This window comes from Acinonyx jubatus, chromosome C2, assembly GCF_027475565.1.
Source record: "Acinonyx jubatus isolate Ajub_Pintada_27869175 chromosome C2, VMU_Ajub_asm_v1.0, whole genome shotgun sequence".
Classification (NCBI taxonomy): Eukaryota; Metazoa; Chordata; class Mammalia; order Carnivora; family Felidae; genus Acinonyx; species Acinonyx jubatus.
The window spans coordinates 3,083,812-3,109,690 of record NC_069384.1 but is presented as its reverse complement, the minus strand read 5'-3'; the positions used below and the strand labels follow the sequence as shown (position 1 = coordinate 3,109,690).

At 51.4% G+C, this 25,879-nt stretch overlaps 1 protein-coding gene across 6 annotated transcripts; it reads right to left on the bottom strand.

The window, feature by feature from the left end:
- Positions 1-7,505: 7,505 nt before the first annotated feature.
- Positions 7,506-20,455, bottom strand: U2AF1 (U2 small nuclear RNA auxiliary factor 1). Of its 6 annotated transcripts, XM_027041509.2 has the most exons (9): positions 19,564-19,889; positions 16,820-16,907; positions 13,904-13,970; positions 13,003-13,069; positions 9,595-9,644; positions 9,416-9,514; positions 8,783-8,916; positions 8,597-8,689; positions 7,506-7,792 (listed from the first exon to the last, which is right to left on the bottom strand). In XM_027041509.2, the coding sequence occupies exons 5-9, from the start codon at positions 9,622-9,624 to the stop codon at positions 7,645-7,647; spliced, it is 504 nt and encodes a 167-aa protein (XP_026897310.1). In that variant the 5' UTR covers positions 9,625-9,644; positions 13,003-13,069; positions 13,904-13,970; positions 16,820-16,907; positions 19,564-19,889; the 3' UTR covers positions 7,506-7,644. The 6 variants fall into 6 exon arrangements, with proteins under 6 accessions (XP_026897310.1, XP_026897307.1, XP_026897305.1 ...); XM_027041506.2 differs by lacking the exons at positions 13,003-13,069; positions 19,564-19,889 and adding an exon at positions 20,299-20,455; XM_027041504.2 differs by lacking the exons at positions 13,904-13,970; positions 19,564-19,889 and adding an exon at positions 20,299-20,455 and having other exon boundaries at positions 13,003-13,090.
- Positions 20,456-25,879: the final 5,424 nt, after the last annotated feature.

Genomic DNA, 25,879 nt, shown 5'->3' with positions numbered 1-25,879 from the left:
TTTTAAACTGGGTTGTCTTTTGTTGTTAAGAGTTCTTTACATATTCTGGGGCCCTTGTCAGGGTTTGCAAATATTTCCTCCCATTAAGTGGGGTGTCTTTTCACTTTCTTGATAGTGTGCTGTTTTGATAAGCTGCAATTTATACACACGTGTTTTTTCTTTTGTTGCTCGTGCTTTTGGTGTCATATGTGAGACACCATGGTCAGATTCCAGTCATTAAGATCTTCCCTAAGTTGTCTTTGGAGTTTCATGATTTTTTTTTTTTTTACAAATCAGCCATTTATTCATTTATTTACTTATTCTAAAGTTTATTTATTTATTTAGAGAGTGCGTGTGTGCCCAAGCAGGGTAGGGGCAGAGCAAGAAGGAAGAGAGAAAATCTGAAGCAGGCTCTGTGCTGTCAGCACAGAGCCTGATGTGGGGCTCGAATTCATGAACCGTGAAATCATGACCTGAGCCAAAGTCAGACGTTCAACTGAGGAGCCACCCAGGCACTCCAGAAATCAGCCATTTTTTTTTAAGTTTATTTATTTTGAGAGAGAGAGAGAGAAGGGGAGGGTCAGAGAGAGACGGAGAAAGAGATCCCAAGCAGGCCTCCACGCTGCCTGATGTGGGGCTTGAACTCAGCAACTGTGAGATCCTGACCTGAGCTGAAACCAAGAGTTGGACACTCAACCGACTGAGCCACCCAGGGGCCCCCATGATTTTAATTCTTATATTTAGGTTTCTGATCCATTTTGAGTTAATATTTTGTAGACGGCATGGACTAAGAATCCAACTTCTTTCTCCTTTTGCATGTAGATAACCAGTGGTCCCAACACCATTTGTTGAAAAGACTGTTCTTTTCCCGTTGACTAGTCTTGGTGCCCTTATCAAAATCAACTGACCAGAGAAGTAAGGGTTTCCTTCTGGGCCCTCAATTCTGTTCCATCGATCTTCAATGTCTCCCCTTGTGCCAGCACCACACCATTTTTACTACTGTAACTAAGTTTTGAAATCAAGAAGCACAAGTCTTCCAACTTCATTCTTTGAGATTTTCTTGGCTGATATTTAGAGGCCGTTAAAATTCCCTTTGAGTTTTAGGCTCAGCTTTTCTATTTCTGCAAAAAGGCTGTTGGGACTGTGATAGGGATTACAGGGAATCTGCAGCTGCCATGGGGGCGTATTGCCATCTTAACAACGTTAAATATTCCAATCTGTGAACACAGGATGAGACTGTTTGGGTCTTGTTTAGTTCCTTTTGGCAAAGTTTTGTCATTTTCGGTACACGGGTCTTGTAGTCCCTTGATTAAATTTATCCTTTCATTCCTTTTGATGTGGGGAGTAAGTCTTCTGGTCCATGAACATGGGATGCCTATTTAGGTCTACCTTACTTCTTGCCACAAGGTTCTGTCACGTTCAGCGTCTCAGTTTTACACTCGCTGTTTTTCACACCACCTGTCAGCTCTTCACTTTGTAACGCAGACCCAGTTGGGTTCCTAGGGGCCCACGTACTTGTCTTTCTCTCCACTCACCCGCGTTCCACCTTCGGTAACTGGCAGCATTGCAACCAACGATGACTGTTACGGAGCACCTACAGAGCACGTGCCGGGCACTGTTTGAGAACTTTGCCTGAATCAACAAACGGAATCCTCACAATTTAATCGTCACCTCACAGAGGAGAAAAGTGAGGCACAGAGAGGCCGAGTGACCTACCCAACATCTACCTCCAGTGGCGAGCAGAGCCAGGATTTGGACTTGCATCTCTGCTGCTTTTCCCCAATGAACTTGTTGCCTGCCGCCCCACCCCCACCCCCCCCCCCCCCCCCCCCCGCCCATGTGACGGCAATCAACCTGACCTTGGGATGTGTCAGGCTGGACCACGTGAAATTGCTGATGTTTGATCTTATTTGACCTATAAACAATGGCAATTTCATGTGATTTGAAAAAAAAAAAAAAAGACATGGGATTTGAAACAGGTGCCTGAGTATTTGTCCCCCAGGTGTGGGTGGAGCTGTTCCGAGCCTCATGTGCTCCCCAAGGAAGGTCCGGCTGTGAGGGAGCCAAGTATACCCGGACGTGCCTGGAATCTTCTGAGCAAAAGAATGCAGTCCGTCCTGGGACGGGGCCCGGTTCTGGGGACGAGAGCTCTATGTGCTGTAACGTTAACTCCCAAGGGGACGAACGGTGGGTCCCCTCCCCGAGAGCCACCTTGCACTGCCCAGGAGGCGTCCAGCCTGTCGGAACCCACCACGAGGGTCGGGCAACTGGGCTGCCGGATCCCGGGCCACGTGGATTCACAGCGGCTCTATTTTCGGGCTCAGCCTGCTGCTCCTAGGCTGCACGGGAAGGCAGCCCCCCGGTGGGCCCGGGGGCTCTTTGGCTGAGAAGCTTCCATTGTGTAAGACGTAGTGGAGGAAGAGACTTTGAGCTCCAGTGTCTGAACTTTGAGGGGGAAGGTGATTCGGCTCCGGATGATTCCTCTCTGGGGGATCTGATGTAGGAGGAGAGTTGTATTTTCCTGGTTCCAGCAGTTTTAGGTCCTGGCTTTGTTCTCACTTGTCTCTGGCACTTCCTCCAGGAAGAGAAGACCCCTGGACAGGGGTCTGGGTGTCATGTGACACTGTGTGTCTGTGTGTGTGTGTGTGTGTGTGTGGCCTCAGCCTTGCCTGCAGGGTGGCCCTGGAGGCCAGTACTGCACGGGGCTTGCCTGTTCAAAACCCTCTTGGGGCAGAAGCCACCTGTCTGTGGAACCAAGAGGAGCCCCGGGAGCAGTGGATGAGACGAGGGCAGCCCGGATGAGGGCTGATCCCTCCCCAGACCACTTTGGGCCACCAACGGCTCCTACTCGGTGGGCTGAGAGGGAACACAGAGGAACACCGGGAGGAGGAGTGACATTCCTTAAAAGCCAGTATCTCGTCTCCCCGGGGAAGTAACACCCACCCCGGGGATGCCGCCGCACCTGCCCCTGTGCTCACTGTGCCCTCCCTCTGCTGGGAGAAGCGTGGCGGTGTCTGAACGCTGGGTGACGGGCTGACCCTGACCTGTTGGTACTTGCCCCGCACACAACACGGATCCGTCTCAAAGGTGCAAACTTGGGGACCTCTTTTCCCTCCTTGCCAGCCTGGCAGAAGGCGGCCATCCTGGAGATTGGGTGTCCTGGGACTGTGCCGAGGTCACACCATGGCGGGAGATGGTGTTACAGGTTCTCTGGGCCTGAAAACCCAAACCCGTGTCCTCTAGGCAGCTTTATCAGATAGACTTGATGGTGAGTGGAGGGCGAGTCGAGAGGTCAGGGTCGTGTTTCAGCAGCACAGCCTACAGCCTACGGGACCCTGGAGCATCCATGGGGGCACCCGCCCCCGCTGTTCCCACCGCCCTCCTTCCTCCTCCTGCTCTCCCAGCCAGTAAAGTGGGCGGAGGTACCCCCACTTTATTCCTTTCTCGCCGCGGTGACACCTGAAGCTGCAAATTCCAAGTCGGCTGTGTCCCAAACACACGGAACGCTGCACACGAGCCGAGCAGGGGCAGGACAAGTTACACAGAAAGATTCCGTCCATGGGGCACCTGTGGGCTCAGTCAGCTAAGGGTCCGACTTGGGCTCAGGTCATGATCTCGCGGTCCGTGAGTTCGGGCCCCGCGTCGGGCTCTGCGCTGACAGCTCGGAGCCTGGAGCCTGCTTCCGATTCTGTGTCTCCCTCTCTCTCTGCCCCTCCCCCGTTCATGCTCTGTCTCTGTCTCTCTCTCAAAAATAAACATTAAAAAAAAAAATAAAGATTCCATTTACGAAAAATTTTAAAACTGGCAAAACAGCAATGTTTGATGAAGCTTACGGAGATCGTAACGACAAAACAACCGAGAGCGGGTTTCCTCTAGGAAGAGAAGAGCTTTGTGCGTGAGGGCCCATGGGGGACAGGGGGCTGGCGGGGAGCTCACTTGGGTGGCACTTGCTCCTTGTTTTTGGCACTTTGCTGTACGCACCCTGCGGCCCATCCACGAGAAACATGACAAGAAAAAAAAAGAAAAAGAAGTTGCACCAGATCCGGTCACTGGGGCATCAGACACTTGGGCGTTCTGGGGGCAGCGGTGTCCTTCACGGCCAACTCAAGGCTGCCGCCTCGCTCTCTGCCCGATGCGAACCCACGCGGGGCGGAGGCCAGAGGAGCCTGGTCACACCTGACTCCACAGCCCATCCGTCGTTCCCAGTTGTGAAAAGCACCCACCACTCCCACTGGGCCAGCCTGGCCCATTTACCTCCCGCCCAGAGCGGCCTCCCCAGTGCCAGGCACCCATCCCGGTTTGCTCACGTTGGCCCGCACACCCAGGTGGTGCTGGCCAAGCCCGTGGCTGCCAAACCCCAGGCCCGAGCAAACACGAGAAACAAGGCCCCGGGGGACTTGTCCAGAGGTGAGCTTATCCAAGGGCCGTCCTTTCCGGAGACTGGAGTGTGGCCAAGTCCACACGTCAGGGACGCAGATTTTAAGGCATATGCGGTTAAAGTACCTGGGGCCTCACGACAGTCTCGGCTTCTCTGCGTGTTTAAAATTTTCCATAATAAAAAATGAAAATGCCCGGGGCGCCTGGGTGGCTCAGTCAGTTGAGCGTCCGACTTCAGCTCAGGTCATGATCTCGCGGTCCGTGAGTTCGAGCCCCCGCGTCGGGCTCTGAGCTGATGGCTCAGAGCCTGGAGCCTGCTTCGGATTCTGTGTCTCCCTCTCTCTCTGCCCCTCCCCCGTTCATGCTCTGTCTCTGTCTCAAAAAAAAAAAAAGAAAGAAAATGCCCTCTTGTGAAATGACGGTACAAGCCCCGCCTGGCAGATCAGCAGTGGAGACCGCAGATCGGGTTTGTTTCTTGGGGGGGAGCCACACGTGCGGGGGGCCCCGGACCCGAGGAAGCCTCACCAGGGTCAGCCGCGTGCCAAGCGACAGCCTGGCACCACCCAGGCGAGAGGCTGTCCACTGCAAAGGCTCTAGAAACCAACTTGAATACCATTGTTGTGTGCTGTAAATCGAGACTTTTTCCAATTTTTAGAACTCACTCGGGAGTTTTAGCCCCTTTTTGTAAGGAATCCCGAACTGAAAGGTGAGAAAGGGACAATTAATCACTCAGTTTGGACGCTGCCTCAGTTACCACGTTACCCATCATTTCTCCAATAAGAGCTCGTTCAAAAGAAGTGAACTCTCGGGGCGCCTGGGTGGCTCAGTCGATCAAGCGTCCGACTTTGGCTCAGGTCACGGTCTCACAGTTGGTGAGTTCGAGGCCTGCGTCGGGCTCTGCCGTGCCGAGCCTGCTTGAGATTCTCTGCCCCTCCCCTACTCTCTCTCTCTCAAATAAACTTAAAACAAAACAAAAACCAAAGAATTGTGTGAAAACGAAAAGTGAACCATCACCAGTTACCAGGCACGGCTGCCCCCAGCTGCCAATGTCAGAAATGTTTACAGTGATTTTTATCTACTGTAACACGGGTGCACAGTCACCTCGTCTGTTAGGCCCACTGTGTCAAAACAGCAAGCAGACCCCAGGACCATCAGCTGCCGAGTTAGGGGTGTGGACACCTTTCGTGAGACCTTATCTCACCTACATTCTTGCTTCCCGTCTGGCTTCAATCTGAAGATCCGGCATCGACCGTTGAGGACAAGAAACATCTCCGTGATGCTGTGCTGGGCCCGGGCTCATCACAAATCACAAGGGATTCAATGACTCTTCCCACGTAAACCTCCACGGACCCGCGGTCTCCCACGGGGAGACTGCTCAGGCCTCTGTGCCGGGCTGTCCCCGGCCCACCGCGGCCCCAGCACACCCGAACCGGCGGGTTCGGGACCAGAAGCCCCCCATGTCCCTCCACTGCAGACCAGTCTCAGGCACGGAGGACGGACAGGTACAGGCTTCCCGGTCACCGTCAGTTCAGCTTTCTCACGTCAGTGGCAACACTGAAAGGCTCCTTTGGTGGGATTTTCCTGTATGTTTTTAATAGACACTTTCACAGGAAAAGGGAATTCTAATCTCAGTTAAGAACTATAAAGTAGGGGCACGTTGGTGGCTCGGTTAACCATCAGACTCTTGATTTCGGCTCAGGTCCTGAAATCACACGTCATGAGATCAAGCCCTGCGTCAGGCTCCGTGCTGACAGCCAGGAGCCTGCTTGGGATTTTCTCTCCCTCTCTCTGTCCCTCCCCACTCATGTGGTGTCTGACATTTAAGAAACACAAAGTAAAAAATTTTCACATTCAGATACAGTGGAAATTACTCCACAATCTTCACAAACTGACCAAATTTGGACAGAGTAACTATAGTGCTGGTACTGATGCCTGGAAGTATGGAGAATGAGAGAACTTACACAAAACTTCCCGGATTGCCGACTCAAAACCACCATGAATTCATCCCAAATCATCTGCTCACTACCATGCAAAAAATAGGAAAACTCACACCAAACCTAAACAAGACTAGGGATTAATCATTAAAATCACTATTAAAAATTTGATCACAAAAAAAGTGGCTTTCGTGAAAAAGGAAAACAAAACAAAAAAGCCCACGCTGGTCAACTATTTCCTTCCGATACTTGTGCGCCGTCACGGTGGCAAGATGTCTCCTCCTAGGCCAAGGGCAGGGCTGAGACGGTCCCTCGCTCCCCGAACTGCCACTCCCAGCAACTGGAGACCAAGCAGGCGGACGGACCAGCACGCGGACCGAGCAGGTGGACACGTGCACGCCGCCCATCCCGCCCTCCCTGCCAGGTTCTCAGCCCAGTGCGCGGGCGCCCAGGGGTGGCGACAGTCACTGAGAAGCAAGCTGTGGTGCGCCAGAGAGGCGACCTCCTCGGAGGACACAGCGTGGGTGGACCCAGACCGAGCGGATGGCGCTCAACGTTACATGCAGCATGCGGGCGGCCGGCTGGCACCGTGACTACAGTTCGGGGACAGTGACATGGGCGCAGCCCCGCACCAGAGGGCATCTCTGCCCAAGCCACTCTGGCAGGCTGGTGACGAGCCGGTGGCCGGGGTGGAACACAGGAACGGGGCCGGCAGCTCTTGTGCAGCTCCGGGCACATCCACGTGTAGGCCCCATTTCGGGACAGGCCCTGTGCTTCCGGACAGCACGGAGGCTCTTTGAACGAGACTAGAAGATTCCTGGGTGAGAGAAACGGGACACGGACGGGGCCACTGGCGGCACCGGATTGAAAGCCCTCTCTCCTACGGACGCCGGCACGGCCACCGTCCCGTCCAAGTGTCACTCACCGACCCTGCGGGAAGTCCAGGGCGCGGACCCCGGGTTCCCCGCAGCAGGGTCTCCAGCAGCCTCGGCGGAGAAACGCCACATTACTCGCTCGCACGTCGGCCACTGGGAACGGGCACGACCGTTGCTCGCGTGAATTTTCTTTCCCCTAACGGACGGGGCGCTTCATCTCACATCCTACGAGTTTAACACTGTGGTTCTGTCTATTACCCAAGACCCTCCCCCCCAAAACGGACGGCGTGTGCTGCAAAGGAGGAGACCGAGGCGGCCCGCAAGAAAGGACTACACCGAGTACTGTATCACTACAAATTTTATTCAGAAACCCATCTTTGTGTTTTTTTGTTGTTTTTTAAAAAAAATTCCCGTTATGAACTGGTTTGGTCAATCAACTACAACACTGCCTAGCAGACATACGGTAAAAACGGCGTGGCTCAGAATCGCCCCGATCTTTCACGGTCTCTCGACCGCCTCCTGTCACGCTCCCGTCCCCCACCGCCGCCGCCGCCGCCACCGCCGCCGCCACGACCGCGGTCTCTAGACCGAGAGCGACGCTCCCGAGACCGGGACCTCGATCTATGCCTGCAACCAAGGAAAAGAAACAAAGCTGTGGCAACCAAAGCAAAGCACACAACAAAGCCCCCACACGGGCGGACGCTTCTGGGCGGACCCCGCGGAACGGATGGCACGATCAAGGAAGACCGTCGCGCCCGCCACACCGCACGCCCCGTGTAGACACGCCCCGTGTCAGGGAAACGGGCACAACGTCCTCCGTGTCCCGTGCTTCCAGAGCGCCGGCTCAGGGCCTTGGGGACGGTCTCCTGCCGCGGCGGCCCAGACACGCACCGCCCTCCTCCTGTGCCCATGCTTCTTGTTGACAGTGAGACGGAATCACTAACGTCTGCACCTCCGGGCACGTGTTTACCAGGAGACGAGTGAGAACCCCCCGGGTCAGAACTCCATCCAAGCAGGGAAAGGCGACGGTCTCCCGACGCCTTGGGTTTCTCTCTGTGCTGGGACAGCACGGTCTGCACTCAGAACACCAGGAGCGGGCCAGGCCGTGCTCCCCCTTCTGCCCGTGGCCGCAAGCAAACCAAAGAAACCTGCCCAAACCCACGGACACCCGCAGTACGTAAAGGAAGTCACTCCACCTGCGGGCAAAAGACGCTGCGCACACGAACCCAATTTCGAGGGTTCCCCACTCACCCGTTCCCTCACTTCGGGACTGTGCGGGCGGGACATCCTTTTAAGGGCACGTTCTCAGACCTTAAGACACACACTACGTCCTCAACGGTGACCTTCACACCCGGGCCGAGCTCTCCTCGGGAAACGCTTCGCGAGAACGGACGGCGCCGCCAGCGGCAGCCAGCCCGCCGCAGTACTCACTTCTTGCGCCGGCGCCCGTACAGCTCCCGCCGCAGCTCTCTGGAGATGGGCTTCAGGTGCATGAAGTTGCAGAAGCCGCCCCGCGTGCACTCCCTGCGGGGGAGACAGAGGCCAACATGCCGCGGGCCGCCCCCCACCCCACGCCCCCGCCCTCCCGGCCCCCGTCGCGGGCCCCCCGTCACCTACCCCATCTCGTACTGGCGGCAGCACGCCTCTCTGAAGTCGGTCACCGGGGACAGCTCGGCGTGGATCGGCTGCCCGTTAAACCAACGGTTGTTCAAGTCGATCACGGCCTTCTCCGCGTCTTCTTCACGGCGAAACTGGAAAGACAGATCAAGAGGGCTTGCTGCCCCCACCTGACGGGAAGGTCTCCGGCTACCGAGCCACGGATACGCGTTCACGTGGCTCAAATGAGGTGGAAGGATGTCTTAGATCACGTTAAACACAGATCGTCCTTTACTTGCAACTGGATCACTTAATTTCGCGATGATCCAAGATCGTACCAACACTGCCTTGGTTTTCAAACTCAGTTGGTTAACATGAGCAAACACAAGGATTTATTTAGACCGGGAAGTTAAAAAAAAGGGGGGGGGGAGGGAACCACAGGTGTAAACCGACTGACTTCTCCTGCGTCTAGACAGCCGTCAGCAGCACCCTCCGAAGATCCCAACCCTGAAGGGCGGGGGCCGCGGCGCCCACAGGCGGCTGCCACGCCTGGGCAAGCCGGCCGCACTCCCGTTCCCGCGAAGATCCCAAGGCAGCAGCCGCCTCCTCCCGCCAGCCGCGAGCGAGCACTCCCGCGGGGCACGCCCTTCCTACCTTGACGTACACGTTCCCGACGAGGTGGTCTCCCAGGTTGTCACAGACGTTCATCTCCTCCACCTCGCCGTACTTCTCCTCCATTTCTGTAAAAACCTCCTGCGGGGAGAGGAGGACGGCGGCTTGAGGGTCCCGACCCACGGGAGACGCACCCCCCCCCCCAAGCGCCAGTCACTCACCTCAAAAAACTCGTCGTAGTGCTCCTGCATCTCCACGTCACTCACCGCGCCTGCGGACGACAGACACCTTGCTGGTTAGAGCGGGAGCCCCGCCCGCAGGGCTCTGCGTTCACCCCAACTGCCACCGTGACACGTTAGTTATCTAGAGGAGCCGCGACAGCTGCGCTCTCCCGGAGCGCGGAGGTGCGGCGTGACAGCCAGTGGTTACAATTTTAAAGTGTGCTGAGGTCTTTAAGTGCCCCCTTATGACCATCTCCATTCTGGCTATGAAAATGACAAGTTTTAATCAGCATCAAAGGGCCACACTTTCAGAAAACGTAAGGAAATCATTTACTCTCAACAAATTTCTAAATGAAAGTCTTCTTCCTTTTACGGTTTAAAATAGCGGCCAAGGAATCACACTGGTATGTTCTTCCTCTTCATTACGTTAAAGTAACAGTAGAAATCAGGATCAAGTGATTAAGGGCTAATGTTCCTGACTAATTTCTTTTACAGAGTATCAGCCACACACTATTACCGAATTCTTTCTGATGCGATTAAAACCCAAATGACCATAAATACTCAGTAGGATAATTACCAAGTTCAATCACAGTACCTCGAATGCCTCTGGATAGAGGGATGGTTACAATGCTTTGTTGAAGAAAGCATTCTTGTTTTATATTCCAGGACTATTTTCAAGTTTATTCTTCATAATTCACATGCACTAAGCGAAATCATGTCCATTGTGTGGGTAGATTTTTCGAATTTACATTCTATCCCCCAAATCATTCTCTCTACAAAATTTTACCATTCAGATTCTAGAATTCTCTTGCCCTAAATCTGAGAAATCACAAAGCGGGCACGTCAATTAAACCAATGTTGCACACAGCTAGATGGGGGCAGCCTACAGAGGCGAGTGGCTTCAAAGCTGGGCCAGTTTAACCTTCAGTCGTCACCTTCCAAGGCCACACTCCTTGGACTGGCGGCCTCACCTGCCACACCCACTGAAGGCCAGGGAGCCGAGGCAACACCTTGGAGCAGTCTCCCAGGGCCCAGGAAAACCTTATCTTTAAGGACAAGCACTTGAGTCTTTTGATTCTGAGAATGGCTTAAATTTTTCTCATTCACGGGGGAGGGGCGAATTCCTGCATTTTAGTTATGTTTGAATTTCAGGAACCCAGCTTGCTTTAGAAGCCCAACGTGAGCAAATGCACCGGGCAACAACTACTCCTCTGGGTGGCTATCATGAATTTAACCTCCTTCCCTGAGTTGAAATCAGGTTGTAAACCACAGAAAAACTAGTCAGGAGAAGAGAAGGCCATTCCAAAGGGCAGATTTTAATGTTTACATTCCCTTCTCCACTTTGGAAAAAAATGAGAAAACGTATTTGCACGCTCTCAGTGCCAGCAGCGTTGAGACTCAGTGCTGGTTAAATTACTGTTAGTCTCTTACTATAGAACAGCATTTATTTTAATAACTCCCGGAAAGTCCGACTGGACAATGCTTGATAACGGGCATACTTTATCTTCTATACTCCGCTTAAAATTTTTCAACCAAATGACTAGAAGAACAGAGATGACCAATTGAGAAACTGGTCACCTGAAGAGTCATCCCCACGACTCAATATGTTTTAACTAATGTGTCCCCGAAATACCAGTTTTCTTACGGAAGCACTCCTGAACTGGGATTTGTACTTCTACACTACACACGGAAGGGTACGCTAACAAGGGTCGTGTCGTGAATCTAGGACCCGGATGAACCTGGCTGGATGAAATGTACTCGGAGGCTCTGCCGCAGGTTCACCAGCTTAAACTGATTTTCTTCCTAAATCGAAGAATCAGAATTTCACCTAATTTGTAGAATGTGGGCCCCATGATGGGAATATCTGGTACAGCTAAACCTTGGGTAGCACACGCAAAACAAGAGTACTGTGGATCGCAGATAAAGACACGAAGCATGCTATGACACTGTTTTGTCAGCGAAGCCCCCCGCCCCCCTCTCCCCCACCCGCAGTCCCCAAGTACAGAGTCAGGGCAAAGAGTGATTAACTGCTGTTACTCAACCGTCAGCTTCCCATCCCTTTCAGCCCAGGGCAGGGTTCTTACAAAAACTAGTAAGTCCATATATAAGCATTTCCCTCCGCCTGCTCACCTGAGTTCTTTAAAAACCAAAGCAAAACCAAGTATTTTGAAACAAGGGCTACCAAGCAAATCCCGCCACCGTCAGATTCAGGGAAACACACGATCTGCTACCGGGTCAGCACAGCACCGGGAAGCACAGCGTGTGGGCAGGAGAGCCTCACGAGCCCCCTCCCCGGGCGCGTGCACTGTGCACCCACAGGCGCGCAGAGGCGAGGCCTCCCCGTCTGGGGCCAGCCCGAGGGGGAGGGGGTGCTGCGGGGCCCGCTCAGCTCTGTGGACCGCCCTGTACACTGAGGGGCCCCGGGCCAGAGGGGGATTTGCCTGATGCCTGTGGCTATGCAGGGGTTACATGTACACAGCGCCCCCTACTGACCCGTAGCTCTAAAACCACCTGGTGAATGAATAGCAAGGCGTCGGGGTCGGACCCCTTGATTTTAACAGGAGTCTAGGATATGTTTCAATTTACCTACGGATGACTGAATTGATTCCACAGCCCAATGGCCAGAAAATATACGCTTTAGCTTTCTGAAATTCCCAGGGGTACTGCTATGTATAGTGTTCTTGAAAAACTACCCCTCAGTAAATACAATGTTCGTGAACTTAACTTTGATGTTTCCCAGTACAGGAAGAAATCGTAATGTCTACAAAATGCCCCGTTCAGACCTATTTCCCCACCAAGCACACCTTTCATCTTCCAAATGTGGTACACTAACTCCTGAGGTTGGAGGCAGCTACGTAAAGTATCTGATTAACGACTGAGTTGGCATGGGGCTGGGGCTGGGGAGGACTCCGGAGTCCGTGCGACTCGGAGGGACCCCACTCGGGAAATACTCTGCGAACCATGCTCTCCACTAAAGCATGATCTCCTGAATGAGAGTTTAAGAAGTCTAGTAAGAAATGAAACCTGAAAAGTAATTTCCAAACAATTTGGGTTCTTTTAGGCAAGAGAAACTCTGATGCTGCTGCTCTCGAGAGGGGAAGGACATAACTGCACGCTTAACTGCGAGTGTGTCCCCCCGAGGACGACGGTCTAGGTAAAGGGAGAGCAGCAGCCCCCAGCTATGGTGCCGGGAGGGCGTCCTTTCCGGTCACTGCTTCTCTTGCGAGGCAGCGGGCAGGAGTTCACGTCTCAGAGGTATCCGTGGGGCCGGGGGGGTGGGGGGACAAAAGCTCTCGACACGTCTAGCGAAAGGCCGTCCTTGACCCTACACGGCAGACCAGGTGGAGTGGACACTGAGCTCTGACACGCAAGCCCAGGGAACCAGGGAAGGAACTTGTATGAACTTACAGCGCAAACCGTCAGCAGACTGGGAAGAGTTTTGAGGGTTACGGTAAATGTTCAAGAGGGCAATGGTCTGAAATACAAAACGCAACAACTTTATATTATGGAAAATTAAATTTAAACACTTCACCGGTTTCCTGTGGCGATCGCTTCGGTCAAGACTCAGTGCTGCAAAAAGAGCAAGTTATTTCCTTTCGAAGCGGAGACGCGTTCTTAGCTGGTGGCTGTCTCGGAGCACCCTAACACTGCGACGTGACAGAGATCCCGTGATATGCTGTTATTGTATTTCTGCTCGCGGAACGTGAAGATTCTCCGTCCCAAAGTTCCAGCCAAGAGTGCGGGCAACCTGGCAGGTTTCTGCCAAAGGGGGCTCAGACGTTCCAGAAGAACGTAACGAACCGAGGAAGCGCGTGCGTGAGCCGACGACAAAAGCCACAGCGGTAGAGAAATACAATAATTACATATCATGAGATCTCCACTTCCTAGAGGAAAAATCGTCATGGTGAAATAAAACCCACACTTATTGGGCAACTTACCTTATTGATTCCTAAATACGCCTAAGCTTTTTAATCTTACAGAAAGAACTTAATAAATGCCGGGGGTTCAGTCACTGTAAAGACCAGTGATTGGCTGGTTAACTTTCAAACGTCACATGGGCAGAACCCCTCCCTCTCGTTAACAAACGTCAACCGAGGGAGGAGGCCTCCCCAGCGGCCTCGCCTAGGCCAGCCTCCTGAACGTGGCTAAGTACCAGGTTCTTGCCGTGGGCGCCAAGGACCTCCATCACCTTGTCCTGTTTGCAACAGCCCTATGTCAGCAGCTCAGAAGCCAACATTATTTGTCTCAATTAAGAGTGGGCTCTTTAACACCATTGTTTTAAAAAAATTTCTCCAACTGTGGGACTTACAGTGTGAGCCGTCAGCCGTCTGTGCACTGTTTTGGGGATTACGATAGATGTTTTGAATCAAGATGGTCTGCGGGGAAAAAAAAATAAAAAGGGGAATTCTACTGGCTGCTGTGCATGTATCAGACAATTGCAAAGAGACAACCTGTTTGCAAATGGCTCAACCTTGTTTGCTTCCCACAAGCCAGACGCCTGTCCTCGGAAGAGCACACCCAAACCATCATATTATGGAAACAGAGTTTGAGCGGTGACGTGGGTCACGTCAGCCAGCAACCAACAAGGAACGATACCGGTTACTTTCAGTAGCCCCACGTTATTAAAGTGCTGGGATGCAAAACACGTAACAGAACGTGAACATCTTCTCATACTTTAAGCCAGCAGACACCAAGGTGTGGAAAAATTCACAGGATCACATTCCCCACACAAAGTTATGATCGTTTTTAAACCAAACGCGTAAGTCAACTGTATGCGGTCCATCAAGCTGTCTGGTCTCCCGGCAAACAGGCGCACCACAGGGGTTTCCTGACTGTCACGGTCACCTAGCACACGTTTAGGTTTGCTCGGTGGGACCTCTGTTTACATAATACAATAGCTTAAACGTTTGTTCTTTTCCGATCCTTCCTTTAAGGGAAAAAAATCCTTTTAGCCCTTGTGCTTTAAACTGGATCAGGCAGACTTGAAACCTTACATTGTACCGTTCTTCTTAAAATCAAGTTGTCTGAAAAAACAAACCATGTTTAAGTTAGTAGGCTAATATATTACATGAATCTTAACGTCCACATCACTGCAAGAAGCTTAAAAAGAAACCCACACTGAGCTTTACAAGCTGAACCAATACACTGCAGGATTCAGAAAAATAAATGTTCAGTCTCAAAACAACATAGGTCCAAAGCAGTTTTGTGAGTGGTTTTACAAACCCGCCAGTTCATGTCTAGCTACACTGAAAGGAAGCAGCTGTGTGGGTGCTTCCAAAGGGCCTGCTGGGGGGAACCCATATGGGAGAAACATCCGATAGCCAGACCACACGTACGAACACACGCAGACCCTCCTCTCAGGGCCTGGTATCTTCCCCAAGCCAGCAGGTCTTGGCCTTGGATAGTTCCCAAAGCTGTCCCGACTCAGTTTCCAACTCTGATAGAAAGCTATACTGAGCCCAAATACTCAACAAGAAATTCATTTTCGGTCTCACTCAGGTCATCTGGCTGGCAGTGGCTGTTTAGTGAAAGAGAATTCAAAGGGGGCAATGCAGTTCCATTAAAATCAGGGGAGGTCAGGATCACCTAAGACCGACCGACCGACCAAGCAAATCGAAACAAGATGCTCAAGTTAACACACACGACCGACCCCACTGAATGTTAATGGAACCGTTGCCTCTTTCTGACGTACGGTGCTCCAATTCACTTCACGTTAACATTCTGAGGTCATCAATGCTTCAGAAAGAAAATAAGCCAAGTGTCCCTGGATAACTTAGAGAATACTCTGTAGCGGGGTAACGTCTCTCAGCCCCACACTTGGTACTTCTATAAGTAACCCTCTAAAATAAAAAAACTCAGTGGACACTTAAGACGTTTGGTTATTGCCCAATCTATGACCACTGGCTTAGTTGAGGAGATTTAGTTCATCTAAATGCAGTAGGGGGCCTTCACTTTCGAGTGTCCCCTTCTCTGTAAAGACAGTTTGCCTACTATTCTTCTTTTCTGATCTAATAAACTTCTGCCTGCTGGTCAAAAAGCAAAACAAAAAAACCCAAACAAACCAACCACCCCCCCCCCAAACTGCAGTAAACAGAATATTTAAAACAAGTTCTCCAATATTCTGAAATTCGAAAAAGAGACATGTTTGTAAGTTATTAAGACAGATTCTTGTTAAACTGACCATGCTGTATCAGTGGAATAATGGGTGAGAGGAAGCCATCACCTCCCTTCTAAAAACACATTAAATTATGGGGTTTTCTACAGGCTCAAATTAGAAAATACTAACGACTCTTACAGCCATTGGCTGATTTTCCTAAATACTTAGAGGATGCTTACTCAGACTTTGTGGTCAGTTCGAAGGACCTCAAAAGCCCTCGGTCCGGAAAGACTACAGTTTCTCAAATTCCACATGTTCAGATAAACACGGTGGACGTTTTCTGTTCCTACTACAGGTGCTTTCTCCCTTTAATTCATCACTGATCACTTGTAGGGTGCAAACCCTTGCCTGTTCCTCAGTGAAAACAAAACAACTCCAAAAATCATAATTTCTGACTGATCTGAACTCATGGCGGACCTAAGCCCAAGGTAACAGGTGCCCCTTAACTAACTGAACAGACTGGCTACAAATAGCTGAAGGTAAACACCCATCTTCTAACGCAAGTTTCACTTTTTAATGTGTCTATGACATAGTGTCATGGCTAACCCCGGGGCCAGGGGTCTAACAGAGGGGGCACACTCAGGACTCCTGGAGAACCCTGAGCACATGCGGCAAGACGGGCCTGCTGAGAATTGTGCCAGTGCATCCTGTAGGTGGCTCTGGCCATCTCCGCTGCCTGGAGGGAGCAAAGAGCAGAAAACCCACTTTGCATCTACCGGTGCCGGGAAACAAGCTGACTCCAAGCTGGCATGGCTGCCCCTTCTGGACCCGTGTCTATTACAGGGGCAGAGAGGGGGGTGAGGCAGCAAACATCACTCACTCTTTGTACAAAGCTTCTCTAACGGTAAGAGGAGGGACCTGTGCTCGTAGACCTCCCACTGGGGGTGGTTCACCTGCCTCACTCTCATTGAAACAAAAGAACACACTCAGTTATGAACACAGAGAATGAAACTACTGGAGGAAAAAAACTCTACGTGATACACGGAGATTATTAACTGCCTCTGTAAAGTATATAAAGTTCTGATAATTTACATGAAAACAGAAAAAAGAAAGAAGAAACAAACAAACCTGGCTAAAGGTCGGTTTATTGTGCAACCGAGAGCATCTGTCTCCATGACGACATGCTCCAATTTTGAAATAAAATGAACAGTTGACTCTGTAAGGGAAAACAAAAGCAGATTATTTTGCTGGGCAGATCAGACAAATGGAACCACATCAACACCGCGACATATGCTACCACACTACTTTTCTTCTGCATCACAAGAACACAGCCGTGTGGTTTTCTTTGGTAGCAGGTACCCTCCCCTTCCTGGTAGTACTTCAGGACTACTAAGCTTCAACTTGCCGCCCGACAAACATGCCCCTCTTTCAAGGAAGAGAGCTTCAGTTCCACCCAGGGTCCCCCGCATCCAAATCCACTCCACTTCCCGTTATGTTCTCTGCTCTCCTGTTTTTTCTTAAATGGAGTATCTAGTTTAAAACTAATTTTAACTTAAAACATATCTGTTTCTTAGTGTTCCGCGATGAAATTCTCTCCTGAGGACACCAATATAGCACAGTGAGAGTTAAGATCTGACTCTGCCACTAGCTACCTGGGCCTGGGCAAGTTACCCCACCTCTCCTGGTCCCAGGAGCCACCTGTAAAATGAGGAAAATGCCAAGCTGGCATTGTTCCAAGAGTCAGATACCGTGCGTGCGTGCTTCATACACAGTGCTCCTTAAGCACAATCGTTGTCTAAGCAAAACAGAAAACAAAGTCCATGCTCTTTTGTCCACGACACCAGACCACCATGACATTTCCAAACACAGGTCTGAAGTAAGGCAGTCTCCTGGTTTCGATGCACCGAAAACAAGCTCTTGGGGAACTCACCTGTCTGTTCCCACATAAGGCCACCTTCTGTCCCTATGGCAAAGTCCTCCCTTAACTACTGTTCAAATAGTTGATGATCCAGTTTGATCCGGATCAAATCAAACTAGCAATCCAGCCATCGTGACAGCAATGTCAGGTGGCTTAGATTTGTGATGAAGTATGAAATCTTACTTGATGGGCCCCATTCAGATTTAGACCTGCAGAGGTGGGAGGGTTACCCTGTCGATTCAATTTTTTTTTGGCAAGTTCAGACAGCCAATCCAGAGTTAGAATCAAAGGGCTTCAACAAAATTTGATAGTTCGCAAAGATCGACTGGCCACCGGCAGTTCAGGTAGCAATACGAATGGTAACGTCTGAATTTATCGGGGGAGGAAAATGATCACTACACATTATTTGCAAATTTATCTTACAGGCCTCACTTTACATGATCTAACTTGAATATACGACTTCCATCTTCAGAAAGTCACCCAAATGAAGAGCTCGTTTCAAGAATGCCTCAGGATGCGTAAAACCCCTGCCCAAACATTACCCAACTATTCTATATAACGAAAATAATCTTTGTTCTCGTACCTTCAGAGATGGCTTTCATTTCATACCACTCAATTAGAGTTTAGTACTAATCAGTCAAAACTTTCCTAGTGATCAACTTTTAGTGATCTACTTAAACTACTGAAATAATAAGAAGACAAAAAGTGTGATTTACTATCACAGAAAAGATATTAGAAGACTAACCTTTGCTTGGATTTAGAAAACGTCCAAAACTTCAAATGTACAACTAGCTAAAGTTTTTTAATTGGCACACACCTACATTTCACTTCTAGCTTGAGGGAAAAAAAAAAAGTTAGCAGGAATCATCGTCTTCATTTTTTAGGAGTTGATATGGTCTCCTGGAAACTAAAACCCCACAAGTCTGCCTGAAATGAGCATATGAGTAACCTAGATCAAATAATCAAGTTTCCTGAATTAAAGCCATGCACACCTTTTATGATGCAGCTCTCAAAGGCTGAAATGTGGCTATTTATAGCAGGAATATAAAAACTTATTGGAATAAACTTCTAAACTAAAAGTTTTGTAGAGTACAATGGAAACCCCACCCAATACAGCTTTATACAAGAATAAGGAATAAAAACTTCATGGAACAGAAGTCATGGCCCACATTTCTAAGCTTGAGAATGAAACTGACGATGCGTTTTCCTGGCCTACACTCGGAGAAGGCTGTTTCCAGTGAAGCTGGCCCATTCATTTGGGATCGTGTTTACAGGAAAAGTTCCCCAAGGTGTCTCCTCTGTGAGCCCAAAGCATTCAGGCAGCCTGCCTCTTCCACAGCACTTAAGAAATTTCAGAGCCTTTACTGTAATTTTACCCTTTACATGACAAGCAACCCCTTCCCCTCAAGTTCCCTGGCAACAAGATCCAAATTTTATTCATCTTTGAGTCAACAGATACAGATTTTAGGGTTGACACTCAAAGAAATGTTTCCGGAGTGACAATGACTGATGATTGTCTTACAGTTTTGCTATTAAAAAATATAACCCCCTCTTCTAAACAACACATTTTACAAGATGGACCTCATCCTGGAAAACAGAAACGATTTAAACAGTGTTTGAGGGGCGCCTGGCTGGCTGAGTCAGTGGAGCGTTGGACTCTGGATCTTGGGGTTGTGAGTCTGAGCCCCACGTTGGGTGTAGAGATTACTTAAAAACAAAATCTTTAAAAAAAAAATAATAAATACAGTGTTTGCAAAAGTGGTATTAAAACATTATCTATGCCAAACTCGGATTTATCATTAAGAATGCAGACTAACATAAGCCTCGTACAGGCCAAAAGAATCCTAACATGGTAACTACTTATCCAAAAAGTAGATTAAGCCAGAGCTCAATCTTTAGGTTCTCAACGTAAGAATTATCCTCCTAAATGAAAGGCATTTCCCTTTAGTCTCACCTTCAGTCAATGCACTGGGAATGAAAACGTCCCAAGGTGGCATTCGAAATCAAAATTAAATTTTTTTGCTTTTAACGTAACAACTGGGCAGGGAAGGCATGCAACTGTGAAAAGGGGGGTGGGGGACCCCACGTTTTTTATATTGGAATTACATCTTCGAGTACGTTAAAATCAGGTTACGCTGCCGTTTATGATAACCCAGTTCGTCGTAACAGTTCTTCGAACCCAACGTCCTCACGACCCGCCCGATCGGTCGCTTAAACACGCCGAGAGGCTTTTTAAGTGGGTACAACCCCAACACTCGGGACCCGAAGTTATCTAACGATTTAATACGGGCGGGCTTTATGCTACTTGCCCGACACCACATTAAAGGCTGAAGTAGAGGAAATAGGCTAAAACGTTGACAACTTCAGCACAACTCAAGACGGCTCCAAGAGGCGGGGGGCGCGGGGTCCGGGTCGCCAACAGACGGGACGGCCCGCGGGCCGCCCAGCAGCCCCAGGAGAGGGAGGCCGCGCCACCCGAGCGGAAGCCCGCCGCCCGCCGGGGCGCCCATCGCCCGCCCCAGCGCCCACGAGGCGGCGGCGCGCGGCTCCGGAGGCCGGAAGGGCCGCCGCGCCCCTCCCCCCGCCTGCCCGCCCGGGCCTCCAGCCGCCGCCTGCGCCCCGCCGCCGCGCCCGCGCGCGCCCCGCCGGCCTTCCCGGCCCGGAGCCCCGGCGGGCGCCTCTCACTCACTTGTCTTTCTCGGTGCCGAAGATGGAGGCCAAGTACTCCGCCATTTCCCACCCGCCGCCGCCGCCGCCACTGCTGCCGACGCCGCCGACCCTGCCCGACGCCCGCGGGAGACGTCACCCGGACGCGACGACGCTCGCCCCGCCCCTACGGCGTGGCGGCGCTGCCCAATCGGGCGAGCCGTTGCCGGCGCGTGGGCGGGGCTTGGCGCGAGGGAGGCACCGCCCCCTCGGCCCCGGGAGCCCGCGCGCCGCCGCGCCGGCGCCCCCTGATGGTGCCAGCGGTCCTCGCGCGGTGGGCCCCGCGTCCTCTTTGCCGGGGAGCCCGCGCTCTTCGCTGCCGCCCCCCTTCCCCGTCCGAGGCCCGTCGCCCCTACCCCTCGCTCTCCTCGCGCTCGGCCCCTCGGCCCCCCGGCCCCGGGAAGCCGAGCGCGCTGGCGGCGGCCGGAGAGGAGGCCGCGGGGCCGGGGCCGGGGCGTGCCTGACCGCGTGGGCGGGTTCCGCTGAGCCCGGGAAGTGCAGGCGCGCTCCCTGCCCGCACTTTGCCCTCGGTGACGACCCCTCCTCTCCCGCCCTCGCTGGCCGGGATGGAGCTGGAGGGGCGCCGCGCTGGGGCCTGGCCCGGGGAGAGCCGGGCGGGTGCGCAGAGGACCGGGCGCCCGTGGGAGTGCGGTGGGGTGGGGGACGAGAGCTCGCGGAAGTCCTGGAGACCGCGGAGGGATGCGGCACCAGGCAACGCGGGGACGGGGGCCCAGCCTCACTGTCCCCGAGCGCCAGGCCTCAGACCTAGGGACGCTGGGTCCCTCCCGCGGAGCCAGACGTTTCCAGATTTGTTAGTTCATTCTTTTCTAATACAAGAAGATGCGTATGTGTATTTGTGGTCCCTCCTTCCATATCCACGCTTTTCTCCACCTTGTCTTTTTTCACTAACCAACCATCCTGGGAGATCGCTCAGTAGGAACACGTGGGCATAGTCCTCACTGCTTTTGCAGCTGCTGGGAGCTCCGCTGTGTGGATGGTGACTCGCTCTATCAACCTGTTGACAATGGACTTGTGGGTTGTTTGCAGGCTCTGTCTTTTGCTAGCGAAGGCCTGCCACAAAGAACCTCCTGCATGCGCCTTTTGTATCTGGGGCAAATGCACTGTTTGGCAATCTCAGAGCTTTCATATATTTTTTTCTTTTTTAGCGCTTATTTATTTTATTTTATTTTTTAAACTTGGTCTTTTTTTTTTTTTTAACATTTATTTATTTTTGAGACAGAGAGAGACACAGCATGAATGGGGGAGGGTCAGAGAGAGACAGAACCCGAAACAGGCTCCAGGCTCTGAGCTGTCAGCACAGAGCCCGATATGGGGCTCGAATCCAGGAACCTGAGCGGGAGGTGGATGGTTAACTGACTGAGCCACCCGAAGGCCCCAGAGCTTACGTAATTAAACAGATGAAGTAATACAAATTTTGTTCCCAGATGGGGACTGTGCAAAAATGAGGTAACTGTGGCAGAAATGCTTAACGTTTTGGGGGTCTCCCGCGTGTTCAAATTTGAGAAGAACACATTTGAGAGTGGGGTGCATGTGAAGATACGAGAACCAGATGCTTGTGTACCCCAAATGCAGTTGCACGGAGCCCTGGGTTTCCTTTGCGTACAGTTTGAGAACTGCTGTTTAGGTGGTCCGTTGAGGATTGATTATTTATTTATTTATTTATTTATTATTTTCAAGTATTTATTTTTGAGAGAGAGACAGCCCGAGGGGCAGAGAGAGGGAGACAGAAGATCCGAAGCGGGTTCCTCGCTGACAGCAGAGAGCCTGATGCAAGGTTCAAGTTTACAAATGGTGAGACTATGACCTGAGCCGAAGTCACATGCTTAACCCACTGAGCCACCCAGGTGCCCCCATTGAGGATTTTAAACAGGAGAGCTATGAACATATTTGTACTTTAGAAAGGTCACTCTGCCGTACAGATGACGGTGTTTCCTATCATTGCTGCAGCAAACCATTGCAAAGTAAATGGCTTCACACGCCAGCTTACTATCTCACACAATTCTGTGGTTCAAAAGTCCGGTGGCCCCGGCAAGGCTGAAATCCAGGGGTCCGCCAGGTGGGCTTTATGGAGACTCCAGGAAAGAGTGGTTTGCAGGCTCATTCAGGGTGTTGGTAGGATTCAGGTCCAAGCGGTCTTAGGGTGAGTTTCCTCTTTCCTAGCTTGCTGTCTGTCAGATTCCAGACACTGCCTGTGTTCCTTGCCTCCTGGCGCCCTTCAGGGACAGCCGTTTGAGTCTCTCTCATGCTTTGATCTCTCCTCCTCTGCCTCTAGCCAGAGAAATCTCTGCTTTTAAGGGCTCCAGGTACTAGGCCGGGCCCAGCTGGATGATCCAGGATACTTCCCCTAGTTGCGGGTCTGCGGCCTTAATTACATCAACAGTTTCTTAACTTACTCTTTAGGGGATGAGACTCTTGGAGTGACATTAGAATCCTGCCTGGATTTGAGGGTAATAAGACCAGAGCTGAAGTTAGAGGGGCTGTTGTGTTGGTGAGAAATGAGGAGCCTGAACTGGGGCTGGGGTGGCAGGTCTAGTGGTCAGAGTCCCAGGCTGCAAGATACGGCCGCGGCTGTAATGGACTGAGCTGTGTCCCTCTGAAACTCATATATTGAAGGCTTGACCCCCAGCCGCTCAGACTGTGACTGTATTCGGTGATGGGGCCTTTAAAGAGGTGATAAGGTAAAATGAGGCCATTAGGGTGGGCCCTGATCCATTTTGACTGGTGTCCTTCGAAGAATTTGGGACAGGGATGCCTGGGTGGCTCAGTCGGTTAAGCATCCGACTTCGGCTCAGGTCATGATCTCTTGGTTCGTGAGTTTGAGCCCAGATCGGGCTCTCTGCTGTCAGCACAGAGCCTGCTTCAGAGCCTCCGTCTCTCTCTCTCTGCCCCTCCCCTGCTTGCTCTCTCTCTCTCAAAAAAAAAAAAAAAAAGTTGGGACAGAGAGGCACACACAGGTATGACCTTTTGAGGACACAGGGGAAGACCCCATCCACAGTCCCAGGAGAGAGGCCTCAGGAGCAACAATCCCTGCCTTTAGCTTGACCTTGACTCCGGCACTGAGAAAGAATAAATGTGTGTTGTTCAAGCCATATGTTTATGTGTTCAAAAGGGATTTTAAGAGGAAATTGGATAATTCGTCACACTGCTGGGAGTTCTGGGGAGTCCCGCTTTGAGAGCAGACCGCTGCACTGGTCTGGGGAGGAGCCCACTGGCCCTGCTGTGGCTACACTATGGTCCTCCCTCCTCCTATCCCCCTGTGACACCAGAGCTCCATGTGGCTGCACACGGCTGCTTGCTTGAGCGGGGTCTCAACACCTGTGCCTCTGTGTGTTCCTGGCCAGGTGGTTTGTGGGTCAACACACTCATGGCTGGCTCCTTGACTGGCCAAAGGAAGAGTCGGTGCCTATTAAGGCACAAAATGGCTGAGGAGAAACAGATCTGGGGGTAGTTCTGGGCTCTGGGAGATTGCGTTATTCCATCACAGCTTTTCCCTCCTTTCCTGCCTGCCCGTGGTGCCCCACAGGCAGTACATGTTACGACCCATCCACTGCTTTGGGATGTGAGCAGGTGAAAGAAGTCCCTTCTAGAAGAGCAGGCCCCATCGCTTCTCGGCCTTTTGGCTAAGATCAAGTGTAGAAAAGCAGGTCCCAGGTGTCTGCTCCCCTGCAGTCCTGGGCCTGAGTGAAAAGCACAGGGAGTTAGGCCAACCAGACCTGCAGCTGAATCAGCCTCCCCAGCTGCCCTGCCGACAAGGAGCCAAAGAAGAAGAGACTCGTTTCTGTAAGTCGCTGAGGTTATTTAACATCACCGTAGTGCTGCTGACTAATCCAGCAGGAGGGTGAAGGGCCGGGCAGATGTTCAGGTAGAAATGATCAGCAACCACCTGTATACATCAGTAACCTGTTCTGCGAGACAGAATGTTCTGTGATGAAGGAAATGCTTGACATTGGTGCTGTCCACTGTTGTGACTGCCACTGGCCACATGTGAGCACTTGACCTGCATCTGGGAGGATTGAGGTGCTGAATTTTAAATCTTATTAAAAAAAATTTTTTTTTAATGTTTCATTACTTTTGAGAGACAGAGCATGAGTGGGGAAGGAGCAGAGAGAGAGGGAGACACAGAATCGGAAGCAGGCTCCCGGCTCTGAGCTGTCAGCGCAGAGCCCGACGCGGGGCTCGAACTCATGAACCGTGAGATCGTGACCTGAGATGAAGTCAGGGCTTAACGGACTGAGCTACCCAGGTGCCCCAAAATTTTATTTAATTTTAATTAATTAAGTTTAAACGTAAGTACCCATATACGGCTAATGGCTGCTATATTGGAGAGTATAGGTATATACACATCTAAAGTTCAGGAGAGAGGCCCAGGTAGAGTGACATAATTTGGGATTCATTTATATGTATAGAGTTAACATATACAAATATATGTGGAACCCTGGAACATATATACAGAATTTTAGTATATGTGTGTTTTCCTGGGGGTAAATAACCCATGATTTTGTCAGATTCCCAAAGGGGTCTCTAGCCTCCAAAGTTAAGAGAAACTCTAGCCGGGGGCTCCCGGGTAGCTCAGTCAGTTGGGCATCTGACTCTTGATTTTGGCTCAGGTCATGGTCTTGGGGTTCGTGGATTTGAGTTCCACATTGGGCTCTGCATTGACGACACAGAGCCTGCTTGGGATTCTCGGTCTCCTCCTAGCTCTCTGCCCCTCCCCCGCTTGTGCTCATGCTCGTGCTCTCCCTCTCTCAAAAATAAACTTTTTTGAAAAAGAGAGAGAAACTCTAGGCCCTTGAGAATCCTGGATGTTGCCTGGTGGTTAAGAATCCCAAGTATTGAGAGCAGGTCAAGGGCCAGAGCTCCAAGGGACAGCAGTGTCTGGGTGGGGGTAGCAGCAGGACCCCTTAGGGGAGCCTGGGAAGTGACATCTGGTGGAAGAGAGTCAGAGTCGGGAAGCCAGGAGACCAGATGATCTCAAAAGCAGCTGTCACAGCAGAGGGCAACAAGAGGTGGCCGAGAAGGGGCTGTGCAGCAGGACTATGGGTGGTCTTGGCTGGGAGGGGACTGTATGCTGAACACCAGTGTTTGGATGAATTCACCTGCTCATTTGGTGACAGAACATTCCCTACCTGGGAAGGAGCTGGATCAGCAAACCAGAAACCTCTCTTAGGAAGAACAGGGACTCAGAGGTGAGGCCAGATAAGTGACAAGACAGATGCCAGTTCAGCAGGTGCTATCTTATCCAGAGGGTGCAGCTGCAGGGCATGGCCCAGGGAGGATGACTCTGAAGAGCTCGAAGCTGGAAAGAAGGTGTCAGCTGTGGAGCCTCTGGGAGAAGTGGTAGAAGTAAAGGGTGAAGTCTGAACTGAAATACAAGGCTCCATGACAAGGAATTAATGTGGTTACCAGAACGTGGGCCACCAACATCATTCCTCCATCTATTCCCCCCTCATCCATCCATCCATCCATCCATCCATCCATCCACCCATCCATCCAATCATCTACCTATCTGTCCATCCATCCATCCATCCATCCATCCATGTACC

Bases quoted from the DNA above. Each gene is read 5' to 3' on its own strand.
- U2AF1 (XM_027041504.2), bottom strand. From the start codon at position 20,342: ATGGCGGAGTACTTGGCCTCCATCTTCGGCACCGAGAAAGACAA. The intron at 13,091-16,819 runs GTTTGTTTGTTT...CATAATATAAAG, and splicing joins ATAAACCGACCTTTAGCCAG to TTGTTGCGTTTTGTATTTCA. The intron at 8,917-9,415 runs GTAGGAAGGGCG...CTGTCTTTCCAG, and splicing joins TCGGGAACGTGTACGTCAAG to TTTCGCCGTGAAGAAGACGC.